Raw genomic sequence first — 27,680 nt, forward strand, 5'->3', positions numbered from 1 at the left:
AAGAGACTGAGATACCACCAACCTTCACAGCTTCTGTGCTTGTAGCAAAATGATGAGGTTGGGTATCCCCAAATCAGCCAGCAGGCAGGAAAAAAGCCACCAGGGTTTTTGCTGGTCTGACCTGTGCAAAATCCCTTCTGACCTGAAATCTGTCCGTTCATCTTGGTGATCCGAGCAGCACATGTCAGCAGGCTGTCCAAGAAAATGGATTCTCTGTAGCATCACAGAACACCCCCTGAGGATTATCTCCAGTGTCCATCCACTGTTTGGGGCTTCAGGGAATGGCAGCAAAATAAAGCTCAGACCGTATCTGGTCATTTCTGGGTTAGTTAGCAGGGGCTACTACTGCACCCAGTCTGATTCTCCCCCAGGTGTCTCCTGGCCATGAAAATTGCTTAATTTCAGAGACCACAGAACAGATAATGATGAGTTATATCACTCCTCTTGTAATCTGTCAGGACACTGAACTTCAAGGATATTACTTCTTCCTGTGAGGCTGAATTTTTCTGACTTCATCACACATCTTTTGGCTCTTGTAGCATTCTTGATAGCAAGGTTGAAAATCCTCATTTAACTTACCTATACACAGTGATTAAGCAATCTCTCAACACTGTCTGCTAGGTACGACACTTTCACAATCATTTTATAGGGGTTGCTTTTTAGACTTAATCATTTTTGTGGTCTTCCTTTGAATTCTTCAGGGTTTTCATACGCCTTTTGAAGTGGGTTAATCATACCAGGATATGCTGTACCAGCACTGGGCTCAGCAAAGTGGTTACTTAGCAAAGGGAAGGTCATCTCTCTACTCTTATGTAGCATTCCTCTTTTTAAACATTTTTAATGCAGCATCACATTAGTGCTCTTTGATACAATGATAGGTTGAGGTGATAATCCATTATGACCTTTAAAATGTGGTGAATCACAGCTTTCTAAACAGAGGATTTTATCCTGTAGGTAAAATCAGGATATTTTTATTTCTGTATGTGTTCTCTGCATTTGTTTATATTAAAATTCACTTCTTGTCATTTGGCTTTTTAGATGAATACTTCAGGTGACTCTGCAATGTACTGTGTTTTCTTCTACCACTCTAACTGAAGACTTAGCCATCATATTGATAAAAACATACTGATATGTAAAATTTGAGGACCCTTCCAGAACTAATTCCTTTAACAAAGAGTTAGATAACATTTAAGAGAATTGTAAGTCAGTCTTTAGTCTAAGGCCTGCCTTTTAAATTGTATAAAGTTTAAGATTCTTATTTAAAAAAAAAAAACAAAAAACAAACAAAAAAAAAACCCAAACACCACTATTTTTTTAGATTGAGATTTAAAACAGTTTTTTCAGACATTATTACCCAACCAATATTCTTTTTTCCTGTATTGACTGCATTATGTTTGCAGGTCACTTTTTAACAAAACAATATTAATTCAAGCTTATAAAAATGCATATCCAGTGACTGTTCACCACATAATTATTTAATTGGCACTATAGATCAGCATGTCAAACAATTATAGAATGTTCTTTTTGTGGCTTCCAGTGAAACAATTCAGAATTTTTTGCCAGTCTTTTCTCAGGTTCTTTCCCTTACAAGGGGGATCCTGATAACAGTCAGGGACAGTTATTTCATGACAGAGATGTCATGTGTTGTAGCTTAGAAATAATCAAAATAACAGTGAAGTCATCTATTCTGTTTTGAATCCCTAGTAATTTATAATCTATTTATATCAAATCCAATTATACCAAGTATATTTTTATATGATATCTTTTAAGAAAATAATTTTGTTTAATTAAAAACTTGGGCAGGATTCTTCTCTTTGCCATATAATGATATCACATTTCTTTACCAAGAACATTGTATTTCTGTTGGTTTCAGCAGATATCTGCTAATACTGCATTTTCTTTGCGTAGAGCATGAGGAAAAACCAGAGGGATGAAATGGCAGTTTTTATTTTGTTCATATATTCAAAGATGCTTTCATTAAATGTTTATCTCCTTCCGTAAATAAACCACACAGCGTACCACACAGCAACGACATAATTAACTGCTTGTAATATCAAGGGATGTTACCATGGGAATGAATGATGGCTCCGAAGTATTACTACTTAGTGCTATGTGTAGAAATTAAAAGTAGGTTTTTGATGACAAAAACGGGGGAAAGCCATTCTCTGATCTTTGTCTCCTTCTTAGTGCATTAGTAAGAGCTTTACTTTTCTTCCCCCCATCCTTTAACCACTGAAAAACTGCTAAGGTAACATGTCTTTTATTGCCCCCAGCAACAAATGTTGAAATTTTTATACGTAAAATGGCCAGACAGGAAAGCCGATTTTACTTCTGGTCTCACCCTTTTTCACAAGCTTGTCATAGCTTTCAAAAAAAAAAATAATAAAAGCCTGTGTTCAATTTTTCCATTAATGAAATGAAAATACATCCAATCTTGTAAGCCTGTCCTGTGGCTTTGTTCACAATATAAATGCAGAATATTGCTCAACTGCTTCTGAAAAAGTATAGTTTCCATAGCTATTACTGCTCCAACATCATCACAGCTACATTTTCTTGGTGTTTCTTTTTCACACACACTGGCCTTTTTCAGGAAATAGTATTGTCCCTGGTGCATTCTGTATTATGGTAATGCTCTTCAGCATTTTTCTTTCAGAGAGGTACTTTTCTGTTAGTGCACACAAATACCTCAAGGCTCAATGATTCAGAAAGCTGTAATATACCAGTTAAGTATTCAATATTATAACCTGTCATAACGTTATTTACTTTTTGAAGAATTTTATTTGTTTCCTCCCTTCTTTCACTATGTGGAAAGAAAAGCATCAAGCTAGCAAGTGCATTCAAAAGAATATTTTCCCTGGTAAATGTGACTTCTGTCTGATGTCTTAGAGCAATTTTTCTAACAGATACACACCAAAACATCACTCAAAAGGCCCCACGGTATCTGCTGGAAGGCTTCTCACTTGTCCTTCACATTTGATATGGAACTGAGTTTGATGTGTTAGTCCAAAATGAGGTCCATCTGGAGGGTGTCAAAGAGCAAAGCTTCATTACGTCCCAGGCTCAAGCCAACACAGTGCTGTTAAATGGCTAGTTAATGACACTTTCATGTGACATCGTCTGCTATTTTAGTGTCTTTAGGTTCTGGAGCATGTAAGCACTAGCCTGGGTTTGTAGCACAGCCTCTTAACAGAAAGTAAATCAAAACCCTAGAGAAACATCAATCCTCCATAGGCAAGTACTAATATGAGAGATTGTGAAGGATGTTTATGAGCTTGCCAGTTCTGTTCCAGAGAGAAAAGTGCTGAATTTTAAAATGTCGTCTGTTTAAAAAGGACAGGAACCAATCCATCACTGTTCTCTGAGACAGAAGAACTTCCCATTTGTTTCCAAGAGAGACACAGTTTCAGACCTCCAAGTATGTGAAAGTTTACCAAATAATTACACATGTAGTACAGGAAGTGCTTTTCACAAGAGGCAATTTAAAGGAACATTGGTTCAGTATTAACTTGGATATGGGGATCTTTATATAGAAACTATTCTTTTCTGATGGGCAATTTATCAGGTTATGAAAGTAGGGAAACTAAGGTCATTCCACACTTGCTTTTGCTTAAGGGCAACTCTATGTAAATGCAGAAGGTTGCTTCCCAGCTAGCTGAGATTCAGGAGCAATTTAGCTGCTTTCTCACAGCATAGAGCCTCAGCTAACAAGCCCTGCGGACTCATACCAGCTCTGCAAAGAATTAGCTCAGAGGGTTCTGCACAGCACCCTAGAAATATATGCAAAGGTACCCAGTTATACACAAGAAACAAAAAAATGAAAGCTAGTCTTTTGGATGGGATCATACGACATGTATGTCCCTGCCATGGCCATCCAGCAATGAGATTCTTAGACATGCTGCCTGGCATCTCCCAGACAAATATTATTTGGAAGACTTATTAAACACAGTTCAAAGCCATCTTTTTGCATGACTATTGCAAGCACTGGGAACGGGGAAGGAAAAATATAAAAATAAAGGAATAAAAACTTACAGGATATAGTTGCTAGTATAATTTTAGTTATTGTGTGCAATAGCACCTTTAAAGGCTTAATTAGACTGACTTCATCCAACCCTCTTCTAACAGGTAATGCAATTGTTACAAGGATGCATTTCATTATAAAGATCATTTGCAGTGGGGAAGGGAGAGGAGAAAGTTGACTTAATTGCTCATTATTTAGGCTGATATATTGCCCACTATAGATCTGGATGCAGTACTTGTAAACTGTATGCAAGATAGTATTGAATTCTTGTTTTATGTATCATGATGAGATGAAAGGTTATGACATTTGTGTAAGGATAAAATTAAATGGAAATTATTCTGCTGCTCTGAGTTGAAATGAAATAGTTTAGCATTTGCTGAGGAAGTAAGTGTACTAAATGAGTTCTCTTATGCTTGGGACATAAATAAAATAATCCATAGTTTATAAACCCAGTGTGATTGGAAATGCCGTACGTAAAAAAGGCCACATCAGACACAGCTCAGTGAGTCTAAGGGGATTGCTCCTTTGGTTAAGAATAAAGATGTAAAATAACCTACAAAACCAGCTTGTAAATAAAGAACTTTAACAAATTTATTAAACTGAATACAGGAATGGCTACTGGGAAATAAATATTTGTTGTATAGCATGACTTTCAGACTTTCATTTCTGGTCATGCTATATATATATGTAGGAAGAATAAAAGTGTAATTCTTCATGCCCCATGAATTTTAACCACCTTTTTGTCCCTTGAGGGTAACTCTTAAGGTCAAAAACACATAGTTCAACTGATAGAGAGATGCTTTCTTTCTACAACAGATGTGCCAGTCCTGAAAGTCCAACTGTGGTAGGCCCCTACAGACGCTTTCATCCCAGTAGTCTGGATGAGAAGGAGAAGATTAAAATAATTAAGCTTACGCACCCTGTCATTACCTAATTAACAGCTTTCCCTGCAACTTTCAGTGAATTCCTATCACAATGTTTCCTTCCATTGGCCTCTTTCTTCCTTCCATTTGTGTGGTGAACATCTCCCTGCTGCTGACGGCCACTGACAATTCACCCTTTCCTTCCCAGCATCTCTTAGGCATTGGTTTCTCTTCTGATGTCAGCTTTAGAGGAATAAAACCTTGGCAGAAGCTGAATTCCGGCATGACTGAATTATTTTCCCATTATTTCCCTAAAGATCTCTGGCATTATTATAGCTGAACATTACCACAGTCACTGGGTTGCTTATTATTATATTCTTCAAGACCAACCTTTAATTTAAATCATTATAGCTATGTTGTAACCAACCAGGTGAGCAGGAGCATATATGGTACATTTCTTTCACTCTTCACACTTTGTTGAGCCTCTCGTGGTCACCCATCGTGTTCAGAATACATGGCATCGTTAGAGGAAGGGCACAGAGGTACTTGAAGGAATGACCCCAGACAACTGTTTTCACTGAAGAGGACTGCAGTAGGTAGATGGACCAGGTGATGTGGAAAAGTCCCCATCTTCAGAACAGAGCAGCTGCATGACTCAAAACTATATAGAGGTAGCAAACAGAAAATCAGCATATTTATGAAACCTGCACAAGACATTCAAAAGTGCAGGGAAAAACATAAGGCAAACAGAGGAAAATGGCTTTCCTTTAATATGCATTTCTAATTATTTTTATTAATGTGACTGTAACCACACTTCACAGCTTGGCTTGACTTGATTTTCAGTTATTGAAAGCATATGTGTATTGGGTTTGCGTGGCGAGGAGCGGCAGAGGCAACGTGTGATGAACTGACCACAACCCCCATTCCCCGTCCCCCTGTGATTTTCGCGAGTAGGAGACAGAGAAATCAGGAGTGAAGCTGAGCCCGGGAAGAAGGGAGGGGTGGGGAAAGGTGTTGATTGAGGTTTATTTCTCATTACCCTACTCTGATTTGGTTGGCAATAAATTAAACTAATTTCCCCAAGTCAAGTCTGTTTTGCCCATGACAGTACCTGGTGAGTGATCCCTCTGAGCCTTTGACTATATTTTCTCTGCCCTGTCCAGCTGAGGAGGGGAGTGATAGAGTAGCTTTGGTGGGCACCTGACATCCAGCCTGGGTCAACCCACCACAAGTTGTTTCAAACTGTATATTCCTTCCAAATAAAGAGTAGTTTTTAATTTCAATGCTTTAGCTTTTCTTATCATCTGGAATAGCTGTAGGAAACATACTATTTACTGAGCAGCAGCCACCATAGTTATGTTAGTAACATGTATTGGGTATATATTATCTCCTGTTTCAGTATCAATTGTCTTCATTGATGTTCGGTTCACCTCAGAAGAGACACAAACTACCCAAGATTTAAATCATGGGCACTCTGTAGATTTTAATCTGAAATAAGTTGCAACATATGTTTTTCTGAAAGGCAGCACAATTTCACCAGCTTCATAGCACAGAAAACTGTTGAAGTTTTCTAATTGAGAAATGTAAACTAACCTTTTGCATGCAATATTTTAACCAATAATTGTCCAGTATATTGCTGTTTACACAGGCAACAGCTGTACATATTAAAATCAATACACACTCTCAATACAAGTTACTCAGTTATGGTTATCAAATATAAATTAACCAGGTAAATATTTAAACAATTTAATGTTGATGTATCTGGTCTAAAATGTAGAAGCTGTCTGAGGAGTTATGTTACATTCTTTGCCTTTCAAGAATAAAGTATGCAACAGTAGCCCCTTATAATAAAGTCTTTACAGTGGAAAAAAGCATAAAATGCAACAGGGTATACTTATCTTACACGCAGAAATAACCAGATGCATGATGCTTGAATACCACACGAGTTTCTCCACCCAAGTCAAATGCTAACACTAACTGGAATGAAATAAGTTGTATACTTAATTGTTTCTGTAAGTCCTCACCATAAGCAATTAGGGTAACAGCACAGTAGAAACTAATAACTGCAACAGTGTTTTTTGTAAGATAGGGAAAACTCTAAACAATGATCAATTAAAGAAAAGTACATGGTGATATATTCAGAAGGATTTATTAACTCGGGTTGAGATAACATAATTCTCTACTGGAGAAAATAATCTCATAGAAAGCTTTAAAAATGGCTTTCCCAGTTTGTTGTCATTTATTCTATATATCACATGCATCATAGAAAATCACTTAAGAATGTTTTAAATTGAATTTCAGGCATTTATGGATGTTTGTTTTCAAAACTCTCAGTCTATTCAAAACAATGGTATTTGAGAAAATAATTTTGTTTGTAAAATCAGGAACAGTTTTAATGAGTTCAGCCATACAAGAAGTAGAAGACCTTACATTTTAGAAATCTCTACATGATCTACAATAACTGTCTTTTACACAACCATAGCAATTTTAAGGTGTTATGTCCATGATCCATTGCAATATCAGAGAATACCAGGTTGGAAGAGACCTCAAGGATTATCTGGTCCAACCTTTCTTGGCAAAAGCACAGTCTACGCAATATAGCCCAGCACCCTGTCCAGCTGAATCTTGAAAGTGTCCAGTGATGGGGAATCCACCACCTCCCTGGGGAGATTATTCCAGTGGCTGATTGTTCTCATTGTGAACAATTTTCCTCTTGTGTCCAATCGAAATCTCCCTAAGAGTAGCTTGTACCCATTACCCCTTGTCTTTTCCGTGTGACTCCCTGTAAAAAGGGAGTCTCCATCTTCTTTGTAGCTACACTTTATATACTGGAACATGGTGATAAAGTCTCCCCTAAGCCTTCTTTTCTCAAGGCTGAACAAACCCGATTCTCTCAGCCTTTCCTCATATGGGAGGCTTCCTAGTCTTTTGATCATCTTGGTGGCCCTTCTCTGGACCCTCTCCAGCCGTGTCCACATCTCTTTTGTATAGCGGGGACCAAAAGTAAACACAGTATTCCAGGTGTGGCCTGACAAACTCTGAGTAGAGTGGGACAATGGCTTCTTTATCTCTGCTGGTGATGCCCTTGTAGATGCATCCCAGCATCCTGTTGGCTTTCTTTCCCGCAGCAGCACACTCTTCACTCATATTAAACTTGTTGTCCACCAGGACCCCCAGGTCCCTTTCCACAGAGCTACTCCCCAGCCAGGTAGATCCCAGCCTGTGCTGCACTCATAAGGAAATGAAAGGATCATAAGGAAGCAAAAATGTATAGTTTCCCCTTAGGAAAGGTTTCAATTTCTTATGGCTATGAAGTTTGTCACTTACGCAGAACGAATTCTCATTTGCTTGTAACATCCCACCAGGGTAATTTTTCTGTTTCTAGTGAATGTAAACAGCAACAAGAAGAGAGCAATTGTGCAGGAGGAGAGAAAGAGAAAAACTTGCTTTGAACTTTTAAGAAAAATATGTTGCCTGGAGGTGCTTTGAGGCTGGTGGTTGTAGTAGGTGTTTGCAGTCATGGGTAAAGAGTTTTAGTGAGCAGGATGCAGATGGGGCAATATGGAGCACATGATACACAGACATAATTTGTCTTAACAATGATCAGCACTGTACTTTCATGTAAGGAGTGTGGGCTGGTAGAGTCTATCATCACCATCAGGGCCAAAATTTCTCAAAAAAAAATTAGATAGGAAGAGCACACTCTGATCACCTGCCATGGGAGGCACAGTGTCTATGCTCTTTTATATTCTCTTTGAAAGCACAGGATGTCTGGAAGTACATTCTTGTCCTGGTACATCTTGGCACTGACACAAGGTATATGTTAAGCATGATTTGCTTATCATGCTTAAATTAGAGTTCATAGTTAAGAGCTGATCTTGCCTTTGAACAAGGGTTGGACAAAATGACTTCATGATCCTACAAATCGCATTTTGTGCAGAAGTATATATTATAGAAATACGTAATTTATATTAAAATAAGTGTTTTAAAGAATGCAATACTTCACATTTTTAAGATCCTAAATTCTTTAACACTCAAATGTTGCTAAGTGATGCTTTTAATATAATGCATGATTGTCACAGTAAGAAGTCACACTCATAATGAAATAGATAAATGAAAACTAAACTACATAGTGGGGTTGCCTCATCAACAGTTAGATCAAAAACCTTATAGTCATTCTGTGTAGTCTTTCTGGAAAGGTCACAAACCATTGTTAAGTTCTAGATATTATGTCCAATTTTGAGGAAAGAACACATTTTTCTGCTCAAAGTCTGATCAAGTTCAGCTAGGAAAGAAGTATTTATTGTGAAAAGAGAGAAAAAATGATTATCAGAAGCTAAATTCCCAATCCATCCTTCTAACTTTCTAATGTTAGTGAAAAAGAAGTCTTGTTATTGCTAGTCTACTGTGCAGGAAACATTGGAAGCATTTTCTGTAAACCCTGATTTCATAAAAACAATCATACGAAAGACTGGAATATGAGGCCAGAGAGTTAACTGTGCCTTCACATTTATGGGAGCTTTGGGTATTTTTTGCATTCCTTTTTTGGAAAAATAAGGAGGTGAAGTAATACACTCTCCCCTTACTGCTGCCTACCTTGGCAATGAGAAGGTACTTTTGCATTCTGAGTTTGAGCTGTCTTCTCAGTAGTGGAAAACAAGGGTGAAAAAGTAGATTTAACATGATTCTGGCACTGTGGATTGTTCACAAATCATTGATCAGGAACTAGTAGTATAAAGGCAGCATTCATAATAAAGCTTGCAGCTATTTTGAGTTCGCTCCTCTCAGCGGGAGTCATCTTCCTGGAAAGGCCCCACAGAGACTGGCTTAAAATAGAAATCATTAGGAGAGAGATGCACTGCAAAAAGGCAGTGGTACAGGAGAAAACAAAGAACCTAAGAGAACAAGGACATTAAAGTTATTCCGGGGTTCAGTTTTCTGCACCCCCGTCTGATTTTGTGTTAGTATAAGGTTAAGTCTGTGTTGTGCCTTCATCCCACAGGGCTGTAGCTCTGCCTATCTCCCACTTCCCTAGTGGAAGCGAAGAGATGCAGGTCTGTCTCCCAGATGGATGGGCATGAAGGGATGCCTGAGAGGACCTTGTCTATGACAGACTAGTTTTCCCACTAATGCCACTACCTGTCACCATTAATGCAGCTCTGGGTGGGTTTCTTGCAGAATCTATATTGAATGCATGCAAAATTTTCAGTGAAAGTTAATTTACTTTCACTAAAGCATCTAAAATAATTAGGCAAAGCATACCGGCTTTTCCACATTCAGAGAGGAAATTTGGTCTGTAAGTCCGGTAGTTTTTAAACAGCCCCTTTCCCTGGCTACAGAACTTAGCAGTGACTGCACACACCATCATGCAATATGTAGCAGTTCAGTCATCAAAGAGCATAAGTCTTTTCTAATTTTCCTGCTAGGAGCTGCTGTGATTATTTTCCTCTTTAATCTTTGTACAGAGGATGATAGCATATCTGCAGTTTAAATTTTAGAAATTAGAGAGACGAAATAGAAATCTTGATTTTTTTAAAAAAATACTTCTGTGGTGACTTTGCATGTGAACTTATTTACAATTTGGGATAACTGTAAGAGCAAGAAATTAAAAGTACATTTCATGTAAATCTTCAGCTGTCTCAGCTAGCCTCTTGCTACCCAAATCACTACGAGATCCATTGTTTCTCTGTTTTTTGTAGAAAAGACAAACAGAAATGCAATTATCTACATATTGTTCCTCTAGTTATAGTTGGCTTTTAAAGTATATCAAGGCAGCTACTCACAGTCTCACTAAGCAAATAGTTATTGATTTACTGGTCTAATATCTATCAAACTTAAATGAATCTGTTCACTTGACAATAACTACACAAAATTAATTCTAATGAATTATATAAAAGGCATCCCTTAGGTTGTGAGTCTTCTTTGAGGGCAGCCATAGCAGGGGGTAATATTGCTGACTTCTGAAGAGAACAACTGATTTTACAGCTCCAGTATTTCTGAGGCTTGGTCTAGCGTACAGTTAGGGTATGACAGTTCATTTTGTGAGACTTTGTGAGGTTTGTTTGTGCTCTGTTGAAACAAATCCAGAATCATGTAAAGTGGCTGTCTGGGATCTCCTGCATCTCACAGCACTGCTCTGACCACCAGGTAACAGGTTGCAAAATTCGCCTTTTCTTTTCCTCTGGTAAGAACTTCACTGAAACAAATATTTTGTTTCTCTGCAGAAAGCATTTCACATCAGCTAAATGAAATCTTGCTGAAGGGGAAAAAAAAAGGAAAAGAAAAAGTAGCCAGAAATATTTGACCTTAGCCTTAGTTTCCTAAGTACCATAGCATTTTGTTAGCTTTTGAATAACACCTATCCCAGTAAGATAGATATTTATAGCATAGACTCAAACTGGACTTGGTTTTGAATAATGTAGAAATCACATAACCAATTTTTTTGATTCATTGTATCAGTTTGTTTTACAGGTAGGAAGGTGTTTGCTGTTCCAAATTGATATCTGCATTTCAGAAAGATATGTGTGTTATTTTATAAAATTATGTTAATTAAGCTGTGAGGTACTGATGAAGAGCATCAGATAAGGAAAAGAATCAATATATTGCCATTTCATTTATATACACAAAACATTCCTCTCAAAATATAGTAATATCTCCTATGAAGGAGCAACAATTAAATACTTAATGTAAAAGTCCTTCATTCTTTTGCTATTTATTCCGTAAACACAAAACTTACACCAAATTGCTCAATGCTTTTACTTGAAACTTCATGTTGTGTCAAAGTTGTCAGTGTCATCATATTTGTCCTTGTCGGCATGATCTGTGTCAACAGTTTTGGCTTTTCACTGGTTTGGGCCCTGACCATGTAGGAGGTTTTTAAAAACAAACAAATGCAATGCAGGTGTGGATGAATGGGACAAAGCTCTAATTGTGAGACACCTGGGATACAGATATTCATGAGCAGCAAAGTGTTGTTCCAAAATGAGTGTCACTGAAGGATTTGGGCTCACCTTTGTGTATGTAGGACGGGACTGGCACAAAAGAGTATCCTGTCCTTTTCATTTGACAGGTACAATCTCATTCTGTAAATCTGTCACTAGGAATCATTGCTGTTTTCTTAAAGAATTGAGGAGGAAGGGGGGAGCTAGGAGGCTGGAGAAGGACCTGACGTAGTCTAGAGTCTGCAGAGCTTTTGGAGCCTTGCCTGGGATTTTCTCGACACAGGGAAGACCACCACAACTCCAGCTCTGATGCATTAGCCAGCCTCCAGCCCAGGCTTCCGCAAACACCTTATATCAAAGTATTGAAATGCATCCTTGGAGGGACAACGCTTTAGGTACAGAAGGCAGGAGTCTTCAGCAGTGATGGAACTGCACTGCTCTTTCTGTCAAATAAGTGTTGCTCAGCCCTGGGTCTTTTACCTAAAAGAAGGGATTGGAAAGGGAATGAAACTTCCAATATTTTTGTAAAAAGCATTCTATTATATGCAGCGGCCACAGGATCAAGATGAAGATGGCTTCCCTCCTACCCTAACCCTTTCTGTGAGCTGCAGCAGATTCTTGTAAATGTTCTTGAGTGCTTTCCTAAACATTTGCAGGTTCAAAGATGTGTGTGACTGCGTCAGCCAGAGGCTGATGTTTTCTTCTAGGGTCCAGTAGTAGCCCGAGTCCATTGGTACACTGGGACAGTAGAAGTCCCGCAGCAGCACAGCATTGCTGGAGGCCTCCTGGCAGCAGTGCCAGGCTTGGGCTGGCTTCACCTCCACAGCTAATAAGGTTGTCAGCCTCTAGGCCTGTGTGTGAAATTGTGTATACAGGTCACAGGATTTTGTTTTGAGAGCATGTCAGCAGCATTATTTAGGGAATTTTCTCCCTTAACTTTTTTCTTTTGATGTTGCAGGAAATATTCAGGAAGTTATATTACAAGAACACTTGGAAAAAGAAGATGAAATCCTGGTTTCCTTGGCTGGTTTGAAGCAGGTATAATTATTGCTTAACTTAACCTTCTTGTATCCTTCTGTGCTATTAATCCTTTCTTTTTGTATACAGCTGTTTTACTAATACCAATGCATCAAGCATTGCAGCATATTTGTATTTGAAAAGGTAAAACTCAGCTATAAAGAGTTCAAATGACTTGCATGGTATTTGCTCCCTGAAAAGTTCTGGATGCCTCGAACCAGAACTGAGGCAGTGCAACACCAAGTTCTGGACTTAAGCCACACCATCATTTTTCTTAATGCAAAATGTACACGCTAGGCAATAATCATGCCTATGTCCCCATTATTTAAATGTGACGACACTTGAATGTCATTGAATTAAAAGAAAAAATACTACGTACATAAAATGAGAACGCTGCTGAGCATCTGTAACTCTGATTATACTGTCCTCTGCTCCCTCATTTTTATGAGGAATGATGTGACATATGTTAAACCTGTAACAAGGCAGGGAATAATCTTAGCAGTTTCATTTTCTTTAGATTTCTTGGATAATTGTTTTCCAGACTCTGATACAACCACATTTCACTGATATAAATATCTTTAACCAATATAGGTCTGAATATTGACTTACTTCCTGTGTCTTCAAAGCAAATATTTTGGGGAAATGGTGTATGAAAGCATGCTTCATGAAGCTTCAGAATATTTTAAATTCCTTCAAATTTCTAACTTACATTCTTTCCCCTCCCATTCAACAACAGATCAAAGATATCCTGAAAGGTTCTCTGCGTTTCAACCAGAGCCAGCTGGAAGCTGAAGAAAATGAGCAAATCACGATAGCCGATGATCATTACTGTTCCAACAGTCAGAACAAGGGGACTAGTGATGTCCTAAAGGGACCTGTTATGACAAAGCAACAGTTCATCTCAGGACAACAGGTAAGATAAAAATATCTCAAACGGGTCACTGATAGAATTAGTCTGATACTTTTTGGAGACTTCCTTTAGCATGTCCAGACATCACATGGGAACACCGTTGCTGGTGCGTATGGACCCATGGTTAAAAGTGTCTCTCTAGCTACTGTCCTACTCCCATAAATTATTTTTATTATAGCCTTATGCTCCACACGCAGATATTTAAGTCAAAGTGTTATGCAGTGTTTGGGGGAGTTCATCTTTCAGTTTGTTGAATCGCCAAGTCACAGATTAATTTCCTACAAAAAGATGTAAAAACTGGAGGTAAGTGTTCCCATATCAAATTTTCCCATATGAATATTCTCATTGTCCTTGTCCTCTAGAATCCCATTATGTAAGAACTGATTATCTGCATTGCAGTGTATCCATGGCCAGTGCCAAAAAGGAAATAGTGAAGAGGTTGCTTTTACCTTCTACTCCATTGTATTGACTTTCTCCTTGAATCCGTAAACAATATTTGTCTTTCATGTTAAAAGGTCCCTTTCTGTCTAAGACTCAGTGTGACTCAAATGTGATCTTAAAAACAATACTTTTGTATAGGCACATTTCTGTGTCATTTTCAATGTTAGAGTACTAAAGTTAAGTCTGCCATCCTGATACTGACACACTCTTAAATCCAGTGGCAGCACTATCGCCTCGGAGCCTAACTGAGTCTGCCATCAGTTTACTCTTGACAAGTTTACTTAGCAACTAGAGGAAATATTTATTCATTTTCAAATAATGACACAGGGTTGTTTTGATTTATTACACACAATCCCCTTGAGGCAGAACATTCTATGATAAAAATCATTTTAATAGTATTTCAGTATTAGAAGCAATACTTGAGATTTTTATTGATTTATTTTACTTAGTAATGGCAGGTTCAAAGAGGAAAGCTTTGCTAGAAAGCTTTCATTCCTTGTTTAGCTGTTGTCATTACAATCACTACTTTCTGCCATAATAAAGCCATAGGTTAAACTGATGTAGCATATTAGAGTGCGAGACCTGTTTTTGCCCTCTGTCTCCTAGCATTTTCTACAAACTACCTTTTACTTTCTTGCCAAAATGGTAAATAGTTCTTTTTTGGTGATTTTTACTTAGATTTATTATAGAAACTGGAAGGCAGAACGCTGTATAAGATAACAGCGTGCTGTTTGAGTGTGTGCAAGCCCTGCTTGTGCTGGAGAAGCCCTTAAGCAGATGCTGGTCTAACCCGTGTGTCACCAAGCAGAGGCGCTGGGGCGTTGCACTTGCAGTATTGGGAGTGAAGCAGGTGGAGCTCACTCTGCGCAGGTTTCTTTCCAATGGAAATTTGCAGAATGATGTGTAATGAGGTCTCACCCCAGTGCGCGGTCGAAGTATACATCCAGCCGCAGGAGCTGAGAGGTGTCCGTGGGTCCCACAGTTCCGGTGTACTCCATGAGGCTGTTAGTAAACCAGCTACGAGCAACATGAGTCGAGGTCGTACCAGCTGAGCAGCTGCGTAGCGTTAATGAGGCTTCAGCACTGCATCCAAATGTAGACTACATTTGGAGGTGCAGTACATTCATACGGATTAGCCTCCTCTCCTCTTATCTTCTGAAAGTTCCAATTATGATAATGAGCAGCAGCCCTTGCAACAGAAAGGTGAATAAAAGATTAGTGTTAGAAACAGCACTCCGGGAGGACTGGTAGTATCCTGATGGTCTGTGCTGTTTCCAAGCCCATCATCTTTAACCACGGTGTCTAAAATCAAACAAAAAGAGGAGAGCTTTGGACCCCTTTTAATAAATCACAGGAAAATAAAACTGCTGAATTTAGTGGGCTGTGACATTTGACTGTTAATTGATGGGGTCAATTGTTGGCCCAAACTGGGCCACAGCCCAGGCTTTTAGCTCTAATGAAGAAAATGGGCCGCACTGATGCTCTGGGTCAAGCCGGGAGTACTTACTGAGAGCTGCAAGGGGATTAAAAATTCCAACCACTTCTAGACCATTTAATGCATGTCTTGCTAAATAAATTTTACTGTATTTACATTTCCTGTGACTTTGGTAATGCATGTAATTCTGTTTCATGTGACTTATACTGTAAAGATGTTTCTCTGGTGGAATTATAGGGATATTTTCTAGGACACCTGGAAAAGTTACAGGTGTAGCTATCGTGTAATTGAGGTTAAAATCTGGTCTTTTGTGCTTAGTTGTTATATAAGTATACATTATTTATCATCTTTACTTTTTTTTAAAAGGGCTGTTCCTCTTTTTTTGCCTCAAAATCCCTTTCTGGAAAGTGACGATAAGGATACAGCCCTTCTTTGGAAAGGAAAGCTGCAAAATTAAAAATGCAAAAAAAAATAAGATAAAGGCTCAAAGAAGTAGAGCATTTTTTGGAATGTTTGGCTTTGGTAGCAGCATGCAGTTGACAAACAGAAGGCTTCTGTTGCTAAATAATGAATGATAATTAACACATTATCTTGCCTTTATGTCTGTTCAAAGAAGGAGGCAAAATGAGCTACTGTTCTTCTAAGCTTTCTTGAATTGTATCCTTACAGTTAGTTTTAACTCATTCACAGTATGAAGGCAATTGAAAATAGCCTGGTCCTAGTAGCTGATATTCATCAGGAAAAATTGTTTGGAGAAGCCATATGGCAACGGGCGTAGGGTTGTTAACTTTCAAAGCTACTGGAAGTATAATTCTGTCATTTTTCATTTATTCAGTAGTGGCAGCAGATGGGAGAAAACATGGTTCACGTCAGCATGAGTTTCCTGAAACAGAAACAGGCAGAAGAAGAAGGGAGGAGGTATTTTACCTCTGGACAGATCAGTACCAAAATACCAATATATGCCAGGGATAGGCAAACATTTACAGGAGGCCCTTTTATAGCATTTTGGAGTCAATGTCTGTGCTTTGCTGCTTCTCTGATATTTCAGTGAGCTGTAGGTCTCTAAATGGACCAGAAAGTGTGGGTAGAATGAAAAGTAGTGTGACAAAGCACAACACGTAACGACAAGAAACTGAGGTGAGTAGTTTCCTTTCCTTTCCCTTTATTAAAGGGCAGGATGCTTTTTTTAACTGCACAAGAGCACATTTTTGGAAGCAGAATATAGGAAATTGCAACACAAGCACAAAGTGTTTATGATGGAGGGCCCTTGATGGAGCTCACTGCCAAAAGGAAGACACCCTGTTAGCATCCCTTGGGAGTGCCAGTGAGGGAAATGCCCATCTTGCTGGGTGAGTGTGTCAGTAGGTGACATCTGTGTCACCCTACACAAGGTGGAGCCATCTCAGATGTGAGGGCTGTGAGGACTGAAATAGCGTGATCTTGATAGCTTGGAATAATAAAGTGTATAATTTTGCAAAATGCGACTGTACTGCATTCCCTTAGAGCTTTTAAATAGAAACGTGGAAAGAAGCCAAGTGAATTATGCAACGGTGGTTGTTTAAAGGAACATATATTTCTGTTGTCCAGGGTGGGGGAAAAAGTGCTGAAATTTTGAACGTGGCATTTAGAGCTCCCAAAAAAGCCTCACCTGGCCCTGCCTGGTGGCTGCACTGGGTGCCTACAAAATCAGGGGACCACTAACACGTTGGTGGAGCAGAAGCACAGTTGTGTGCCGCTGGTGTCCTCGGCTCCCTGGAGATGGCAGCCGGTTGACTGACAGCTCATGGAGACAGCATTTCAAACAGAACAGATGAAAGCAAAAGGCTAATTAATAACAAATGGTGTCTCAGCTCAGAAGTGCTTAAATAGTGAAGTATCCCTCCTTGTACGATAGATCTGTTTGTTTTTAACTTCACGGAAAGTGCTTGAAGCTGTTGACATTTGAACTACCCTGGTTCTGCACAGATCAGGAAGTTTGAGATCAGTTTTGATAGCACTCAGCACAGGATAGTTGTTGATATTTCTAAAAGCAATCTGCTTGTTTGGGTATGAATTTTATTAAGTCATCTGAGGAAAATGAATTAGTGTCAAAAAATAATAGATGTAAATTTCTATCCATTTGACAACTGTGTTACATTAGAACCTTTGAAATTGGGACCAGTACTCTGGAGTTAAGATATTTCCATTTGAATGAGATAGTATTAAAATGGATTAATTACAAAGCACAATAGTATATATTATTACACCTAGATACTCTCTAGATAACACAAAAGATTATAAATTATAAATAAGGATGTTTTAAAAAATTACTGTAAAGGCAGATATTTGAATCCTCATTCAAATACATTTTGGAAGGAAACAGGCCACAATTCTGTGTTTGAACATATTTTCACATTCAGCTGATATTTATCTTGTTGTGACTTTTAACAACTTGGAACAACTACTTAAATAATACCCAAAGACTTCCAGCTCCCTCATTTCACATTACAGTCATTCTTAATCACTGTTGAGTTTTGCTCTATGAGCAGTAATCAGAGCAATGGAGAATTGTTTTCAGCTGTAATAATAAATTCAGCAAAATAAGTTTTGCTGGAGGCCATAGATATCGTAACTCCAAGTTGTGGCTTGGAGTGATGAAGTGTGACTTGTGATGACCTCCATACTCCAATTTTATATACAGTGCTGAGGGTCTAACTTTATCTCAGTCAGTTTCTTCCTGTTGTTCTTTTTTGTTACTGCTTTTTTTTTCTCTCTTTTACCCCAAAGTGAATTTACATTTTTTTTGTTTGGTGAAAGAGTCACAGCTGAAGGGCTTGTAGTTGACACACATGTCGACACACATTTCCCCAGCTGCACTTCTACTTCTCCTTTTTCTCAGTCTCACATTAATGTAATCAAATATATTGGTTTCAATATCACACCACTTCAGGCTGCTTGTCTCCACAGGCTGCTTGGCAGGTTGCATTATTACCCTGAAAAAATTTGTGTGACAGCAACTAAGAAAGCAATCATATTCTTGTCAGAGGAACGTAGCACTAGATAGGAGTTGAATGCACCTCTTGCAGAAGAACACAAAGTGTTGTCCATTTGGGTTGCAACCAAGCTAATAGGCTGCCAGTTGTCAACAAGTGAGAAATCCCAGTCTGTTGTGTACTGCATATATGCATATAGCTCTGACTGTTGAAAAGCTGGATTTCTCCTGGGTATGGCTGGTTGGAATATGAGATTGCCGGTTCGTAGGGAGTTTTCTGGTACACCAATGTGTACTCTTGGTCCACTACCTGGGTGCTCAGGGACACGCATTTCCCAAGATCTAACCAGACAGAAGAGGGATTCCCAAACCTTCGTGTTCTGTTAGAGTTAGGAAATAGTTGATACTAAGCCTGGAAGTTCTGGGAGCCCTGATCTGCCAAACCTGAACTGGTGCACACTAAACCAGGTCTATATACAGCTCAGGTTTCAAAGGTCAGGGTTTTACTAGGAAGATTTATATCAAATTGTTCTCCTGACAAGATCCAAAATGCCATTGTCGGTACAAACCAGCAAAAAATTCCTCAATACTACTTCATTAATTACTACAGAAAACTAACAGCAGTGAGAATATAATTACTGAAAGTCTTCACAACCGTAATGTATGTGTTGGATGCCCAGCTGCTGTGATCACTACACGGATGCACTATGATGATGCGACATGTATGACTGTTACACCCAATAATGTATTTTTAGCATGTTAGGTTTTATGCATTTGTAAATAACAAATTATTTCATTCAAAGTTAATACCAACTTTAGTTTTTTGCTTCTTGATTTGGACATTGCTACTTTTGGATAATGATTATTCCTTTATTGCATTCCCATATCACTGACTTGCATCATGAACCTCGTTAAGTGGTAAAACTGGTACTAACTGTAAGTCCTTTCTGTGCCATTGTCTCACAGGCTACAACTGATTCGAGCACTAGTGAGAGCAAGAGTGCTGATGACTATATTATGGTTTCCAAAGAAGAGGAAGGAACTAAAAGTGCTGTCCCGGAGCCTACGCAGTCCCTTCAGGTGCACAAGGAGGCAGTGGTGAAGCCAGAAGCTCCATCTCGTTCTTCTTTGATATTCTCTGACCCACTGATGGGCTCCATTTCAGCCTCCTCCAGCAACCTGAGCTCCAGCCCTGATGATGACAGTAGTAATAACAGCAAAGATTCTGACTTTGCTATTGTCAGCCCACTGGACATCTAAAGAAACAGGTTGGGAGAGTTTGGGAGGTCAATGGTTACAACTCAGCTCAAATTCCTATGATTCCACAGGCTGGATAGTTCTTTGGATTAGAAGGACAGAAAATAGATAAAGGTAACCCATTTCAGCTGCCAAAAGCCTAAATTAAAAATAATTTAAAAATAAAACAAAACAAGACCCCCAAATTTGCAACTTTTCAAAAAGAATAGACATCTTTTAATAACTGCCTTAAATAAAAACCCAGTAAAAACAGTTATTCTTAGTTATAGAGTTATCTTACTTAGGAGCTTTGTTACTATAGAACTGTTGCTTTCCCAAAATATAGAATAGTATGTGCTAGATACCATAATGAATTAGGAAATGTGTAGATACTTGGCATCAGACCTGAAACAGCAAAGACAAGCTAGATCTAGTATCATCCTTTTACAAAACATGCTCGACTGGGTTTTCCGAGTAGGAGAGGGTACTGTTTCTTCGGAGACTGTGATTAGAGAAGTAGGGAATGTATATCAGAAAGATTAAAAGCATCATCCTGGGAGTAAGCTTGTTCTCAGTTGAGGAATCCTAGTTTCTTCATTTTCATCCGGCAGTAGCCTGAGGTGTGTTGAAGGCAGAGGTTCGTGTAGTTGTTCCTCAGCGCTGTCTTAACAGGAGAATGTGTGACAAATTCCTTGAGAACGGGGACCTATACAACAGAGCCTTATTTCCCTTTGCCTACTTTTTTTCCCCTTGAGAGTTCCCAGTTCACCTCTTTCCCTCTTTATGTCTGTCTACTTTTACTGCCCCTGGCATGAATTATTTTTTATTTTACTGAGACTACCACAGTTAAAACAGTAGGTGCAAGGGAAATTACAGTATTTCATAGTGTAGACCTGAGCCAGTTGAACTAAAACTAGCTTGAGTATGATAACTTACCAGGGAAGGGTGCAAAGTGAAATGAAATGTTCATAATTAAAAGCACTTTATGTCTCATTACTATTATCTTCTATAGACTCTGTTTACATATATTCCTATACTATTTCCGCATTTCTAGTCAGGAAAAACATAATGGTGCAGCAGCGTTACCCAACAGAAAGTTTCTAATTAACTCTAGAACTTGTTCTTCTGTGGAAAAGTGTATTTCTTTCCCATCAAGTACATAGTACATCTAATAACAGTCTTTTCCAGTAGATAAGGGGGGATTTTTTTTTGTCCTCTCTGGTCCCTTTAAACTCTGTTGGAATTCACAAAAAGAAACGGGTGGTGAGTGGATGCCTGCTCTTGCAGGACCTACACAGATCGAGCTTGAGGAAGGAATGCTAGAAAGTCACTCTGTAACAGCAGCAAAAAAAAAATTGCATTATTTACTTTTAAGATACATATACATTATCCCATGCAACAACTTCATAATTGCATGGCAAAGCTTGTGTTTGTGTGGAGTTAAGAAATGGTAGTTATTTGCTGCTTAGTCTGTAATTGTAAATGGAGTTAAGTACCGTATTCCAAAGATGAGGTGCCATGTAGTTTGCTGGTCTTAGATTTTACAAGGTCTGTGTCAGTGACTGAATTGAAGAGATAATTGTCATGTAATTACATGGTAGCTGCCATATCGTCACATGTTCAAAAGCCGCCGTGTAGTTCTTCTGAGATTATTTGTGCCTTGTAAAATGATAGAATATTAGAATGTTATGAGCAGGCATAGCACCATACCTCTCTGCGACAGAGTGATACCAACTGTCAGATGACTGTTTAGATGAAAGATCTTAAATGCGTAACATTTGGGAGAGGTGTTTATTTTGGTTTAATTCTAAGCTTCATAGAAAATCACTTTGGAATTCAGCATGCATGCCTGTCTTCAGGTTTATTTTATTTCCCTGAGTTTGCATGAATGCCAGGGGATTAGGTGGCTGTTGATTTATTTAGGTCTTTCAAGCTTTTCTAGCCTTAACCCATTCAGCAAGGCTTGTGCCACACCACCAACAAAGGGGAATCTGTTCAAGAAGTACCTATGGAAAGAGGAAAGAAATATTCTGGGGACAAAGAGAAAAGTTTTATATTCTGTGATACATAAGCCTCCAAAGATTCCAGTACTTTGGCAGGGGAAAATGTTTTTACTTCTTTTTTTATGTTTTTTTAAGCATCAGTCTTTTGATTTCTGTTCTAATTGGTTGTTTCAGGGATCACATTGCTATTTTCTTGAACAGTCTCATTGCCAACGGAAGAGTGTGATTTGTACAGTTCTTTTATTTTTGTAAGCTAGTTGTATCTTTAATATTGCATATTTTAAAACAGCGCTGAAAGTATGTAAAAATTTGGGGAATTTCTAACAAGTTTTCACTAGTCAGTGAATACCGATGAGCTGAATGCCTGTCGTGCCGTGAGATATGATAAAAATCTTCAGAAGCAGAGAGATGATTATACAAATAAGATCAGAGGAAATTCCAGTAAATGAATCTGCTTTGGTTATACCGTGTCCTTCCACATCTCAAATATGTTGTCTCTGATACTTGATCATGGTGCAGAGATAGTTAAAATTTTGTATATTCATTAAGTCAGAAACTTGTAAGTTAGACAAAATGTCGAGTCATCACCCTGTCTTGCCTTATGTTAAGAATATACCGAAAAAGAAACTGTCATTTAAAATGCAAGATTATTCTTTTTCCCCAAAGATGACCTGCTTGTAATATTCATGGATAACAATAATCAGATAAAAAAATTATATGCATTGCAAATTACTGATGAAAACTAATACGGGATTAAGATATGTGTCTGAGACTGTTGTGGTCTATCTCACATCTGTAATTGATGACTGTTTAAAGTCTCTTGCATGTCATGTCAGTTGTATGTACTGCAGAAAGGCAGTATCATATTTTGACTGGGTATTCATTTAGTCGTGGAACTTTGTATCTTTACTCTGGAAGAACTTCTAGCCCGCTTTATTAAAGAAAGAATTAACAAATTTTCTGGGCTGTGCTTGTGCTGTTTTCTTGAAAAAGAGGGAAAGCTTTTTGAATAGAATACTGGAAGTATGATTTCTGAGAACAAGGGTGAGTAAAAACTTTATCCCATTATCTATGTAAGCACAAAGCTTATTAATATTTTAACCAAATTTCATGTTTATATGATCCAGGGAATAAAACTACATGTTATTTCTCTCACCCAAACAACAGAGAGTGTTTCCTATTTTGCCCTATTTATTGTATCTGAAAATAACAAACGAGAATTTCACGTGGTATAAGTTTTCTGCAATTTCATGAAACTTGATATAGTGTCACTGTATCAGTCACGATCCCAGTATCGGTACAGTACTTTTCTGAATCTCAATTTCACATTTTTAAATGTTTTCTGTGATTCTCCGGTATGTTCTCCTCATTAGGTGGCACTGAGGCAGCTATATAAAAGATTAAATTTCAGATGTAGGGTGTCCTTGTGCCTGACAGTTACAATGTCATCTGTTCAAATATGGACACAGCAATCCTAATGTGAACAGATTTCCAAGTTCTGGGTGTCAGCCCTTAAATAATAATTTTGATATTGTGCTGCATGTGTTGGTCTTGAGTGAATGTCTGTAATGGTTTATTAGACTTGAAAAGGTGCAATTTCATAAAATAAACTTCATTTGGCTACGGAGTAGTAATTACACTGTCTCATAATCTGTGCTGTTCTTTTAAGAGTGATTATATACAGTCTCTGCATTACTGTTTCCTGTGCCACCGAATCTGCTAGACTCCCACTTCAGTAGCTAGCTAAATTTAGAGATGAAAGAGCATGAAAGAAGGTCATCAGAGAAGCAGCAACTTGAAACGTGCATATAGGCAACCTGTTTGCCTGCTGCTTGCAATGTTCTTAACCGCTAAGATGGTGAGGGAGGTTTTAGGTATGTGGGAGGATCCTGCAAGGGGCAAAGTGCACAACCCTAGAAGCAGATGATGAGCCAGAAGGGATGCAGCATGAGACTCTCTTAACCCACAGATTCTTTAGGGCAGGAACCATCTCTTTCTCCAAGTTTGTACAGAGCTTCTAGCATAGTTTGCCATGATTGCAGATGCTGTCAAAATTGGGATGATAAAGATTATTATATACTCATTATTTCACCAGCTTTTGCTTTTTCAAACAGTGAGCTAGGTGTAATCCAATAATAATAACTCAGCAGATAGCAGTGCACTGCATCAGAGAAATTCAGTCCCACACTGCTGAAGTGTAATTGAAGAGCAGTAGCTTAAATAAATAAATTAAAATAAATAAAAAAACAAAAACCAAGCACTAAAGAAGCAGGACAACAATGTCGCCAAATGCAAAAAGCTATATTTCTCTCCAGGCATATCAGTATTATATCAAGTATTTTCTAAAATGTGCTTCAGGTAGCACTTGTGTACCTTGTTTAACTGCACCAGGTAAGTTTGTGCAAACCTGTATTTGTTTTAACTTGCAAAGACCCAGCTGATGATGAGGTGCAGAAAGCATTAAAATACATCAGCTGCAGAGGGAAGACACAGCAGTTGCACTTTCTATGAATGGTAAGAATTTGATCCTTCCGATCCCACTGATTTAACACTTTCACTGTCTTCCATGGTGACAACGTGAAAAACCCTGTAAGCGTTTCTAGAGCCCTGATGGGAGCTCTGCTGCTGAAGTCGTCACGTGCAGTCGCAGAGCTTTGAGCTGAGAAAGTTTCCACAGCTTTGCCTTTCACTGTGAGCTTCAGGGGCTGCGGTGAGATTAGGTTTGTCTAAACTAGTACAAAGAAGCATTCAAAGATGCTATAAATTACCATGTCAGTATTATGAGACCTTTTGGAATATAAATTGCTACGTAGTTTGGAGATGGAAGAATACTTGTCACAATATCTTGATTTCCCACCCGGTGTGTTAACTGAATCCCGGGGATGGGGAATATTGTAGCCTTTTCGGATCAGCATTAAATTCCCCTTTAAAATAAGAGAAAATATCAAGCAAACATGTATTGAAAGGCAGATTGTCAGAGGTGTCATATAGCTTGCTGGATAATATATACCTCTGTGCAATTCTCGGGAACATGCATCATTTTTATCCATAAATAGGGGAATTTGCAGCAGCCTGGAACACATGGCAGAAAATGTACACAAATGTGAGTCTGTTCTTGAAAATGTTTTTAAAGCTCCAAGGATTAAAATACATCAAAATGTTAAAAAAAAGTTTAAATACACACAAAGCTTATTTAGGCTTGCAAGGATTATTGGGTCTCAATGAAATTTCACCTAGTTTAGAAAAAGCGTTAAATTTTCTTATTAAAATCTGATTGCTTACTTTATTGCTTGTTCCACCATGCAGATTTCCACTTACCGCTGATGCTGCTGCCTGGATCGCTGCAGTATTTGCACCCATAGTCAATGTGACACCATCTCCACCAGCAACTCGGGGGTTGAACAGTATTAGGGTAGGTTTTGGTGTGAGCGCGCTCTTACTTTCTCCAGTTATTGCCCTCCTTGCTTATTACTGCCTCGCAGTCCCTACCCGTGGTTTATCCACATGTGCCTTTTCTGACTGGTGTGTGATTGTAAGCTCTGCAAGTCTTCTGGCGTTGCATGTGCATTGCACGTGCAGCGATGAAACTCCAGCCTCCAGGTGATACCACGGTGCGACTTACAAAGGCACCTAAAGGTAAGAGTTTGGGACCACAAGGAACTTCTTGTATTTCAGAATTGTGCTTCAGACCAATAACTTTCAAAACCTTGAGAAAATTAATTCCAGTATATGAGCAATGAATTGCACATGTTTACTAAGTTCTGAAAAAGTTGTGATGGGGGAACTCCCCAGCAGACCCTCTTTCCAAACTCCTTTTGTTCTCATTTCCCACAGTCAAGCCCATCTGGCAGTTTTGTGATACCAGACATAAGCCATAAAAACTTCAGCTGTTTAATCTTCTTGAATAAATGAATTCTCAGTCACTGTGATCAAAGCTGGCTGTTCATCATCTGAGGAGTCCAGTGCCCTTTGCCTGCAGCCTGGCCACCAGCCCAGCCAGTCTGCTCCTTGTTCTACTGTAAAATCTGAAATCTTATGAAAATCTCACAATACTTATGCAGCAGGTGGTATCCATATTCAGTTCTCTTAACTTCCCTGTGGTAAGCTCTATTGTAAGTTTTATTGCCTAATATTTTCTCTATCCACACTTTCTTTGTAATTCTTACAATCAGGAAAAAAGAAAAATTTGGCTCTAAAATGCTTTGCTTTTCTCCTTTAGCTTTTACTTTCCTCCCTCTCCTGGTAACGTATCTTTGCTGATTTGGAGTTCTTTTACCAGTAAAAAAAAACTATGTGTATTTAAACTTATTACGAGGAAGAGTGCTGATATGTTTTGTCTTAAAAATGCTGAAGCAAAACATCGATTCCTCCGAAACTTTTCCTGTATTGAGTTTGAGTTAAGCATCAACTTCACAAAACTACAAATGGGAATATTGTATATTTACAATTTCTAAAAAAGCAACACATTTTGGTAAACACACTGCAACACGATTGGGTGAATAATGCACTTGCCACACTATGCTTTTGAAAAAAAAAATTAATTGAAAAAAAATTAATATTCCCCTTGGTGAGACCATGAAGCGGGAGAACAGCCTCAGGCCCAGGAGGCTGATATAGTGCAGTGCCAGACCTTGTCCCTGTCCCTCAGGAGGAGCCATGGGTGTATTCAGGGCAGGATGCTTCTGGGCACAGGAGAAGGCAGCCCATGGCTGCACTTGGAGGAAAAATGGGACAACCGAGGCCATGCCACACCGGTGTGTACACCCTCTTCTGCTCATCCTTCTGCCAGGGCCACAGGCTGCAGTGTTGCTCGAAAGATGGAGGATCAAAAGATGAAAATTAGTGTTTGCTGCCTTCCATGGATCTTTAAGCTTCAGCGTGAATGAAAATTGGAAAGCAATTGCCAAGCATCATTAACCATGCTGGCATCGCAGTCGCTGCAATGTGCTTTCCTCAGTGTTTTCTTCCTGTGCGATGCAAATTTTACATTGTAGAATGCCTTATAAAGAAGAAAGATAAAAATCTCCTTTTTCATATTTTTGCATTTTTGCTGTATGTGGATATTATTTGTTTTTAAGAAATGTTATTATTGGTGTAAGTCCACAGAGAGACTGCAACAACTTCTCTCCTCCTCTTTATCAGGCATTTTGAAGTAAGCAAAGAAAAGAGAGAGAGAACTAGCAACTTTAAAATTCTTGTAATCTAGGTGTTGGGTTTTTTACATGATGGGATTGGTATATTTGCTACCTTGCACGGAGTAGAAAAAAACAAGGGCTATTAAGTCATGTTGGAGAGATACAAACTGTCTATAGTTTTTCAACTACGTGAGCACAGGATTGTGTGTTTTGCCAGTGCTTATTTAGGTACATCTGGCCTCACTGGAGAAAGTTATATGATGAATGCGACTTCTGCAGAATTTTTTTCACTGAATTTCACTGAATTTTTTTTTAGAGTTGGAAGGGACCATAGAGATCATCTAGTCCAACTCCCCTGCTGAAGCAGGATTGCCCAGAGCATGTCAGAGCATGTTACTCAGGACTGCATCCAGGCAGGTCTTGAAAATCTCCAAAGAAGGGGACTCCACACCCTCCCTGGGCAGCCTGTTCCAGGGCTCTGTCACCCTCACCATGAAGAAGTTTTTTCTCATATTTGAGTGGAACCTCCTGTGTTCCAACTTGTGCCTGTTGCCCCCCGTCCTCTCACTGGCAACCACTGAAAAGAGTCTGGCTCCCTCCTCCTTCAACCCACCCTTCAGATACTTGTAAGCATTGATAAGGTCTCCCCTCAGCCTTCTCTTCTCCAGACTAAAGAGTCCCAGCTCTCTCAGCCTTTCTTCATAAGGGAG

General features: G+C 38.8%; 1 protein-coding gene across 3 annotated transcripts in view; it reads left to right on the forward strand.

Annotated features, from left to right (window-relative positions):
* The window catches only part of TBC1D5 (TBC1 domain family member 5), a 187,496-nt gene extending 164,040 nt beyond the window's left edge, over nt 1-23,456 (forward strand). The window contains exons 18-22 of one of the 3 annotated variants that reach the window (XM_074150324.1): nt 12,781-12,860; nt 13,576-13,696; nt 17,254-17,299; nt 17,343-17,349; nt 19,596-19,856. In XM_074150324.1, the coding sequence (XP_074006425.1) occupies nt 12,781-12,860; nt 13,576-13,696; nt 17,254-17,299; nt 17,343-17,349; nt 19,596-19,856 (515 nt within the window). Of the gene's footprint in view, nt 1-12,780; nt 12,861-13,575; nt 13,753-17,253; nt 17,300-17,342; nt 17,350-19,562 lie in introns of all 3 variants that reach the window. The other 2 variants (XM_074150326.1, XM_074150323.1) reach the window with 2 other exon arrangements.
* The last annotated feature ends 4,224 nt before the right edge of the window (nt 23,457-27,680 follow it).

The sequence above is a fragment of the Numenius arquata genome, chromosome 7 (genome assembly GCF_964106895.1).
Source record: "Numenius arquata chromosome 7, bNumArq3.hap1.1, whole genome shotgun sequence".
Taxonomy (NCBI): Eukaryota; Metazoa; Chordata; class Aves; order Charadriiformes; family Scolopacidae; genus Numenius; species Numenius arquata.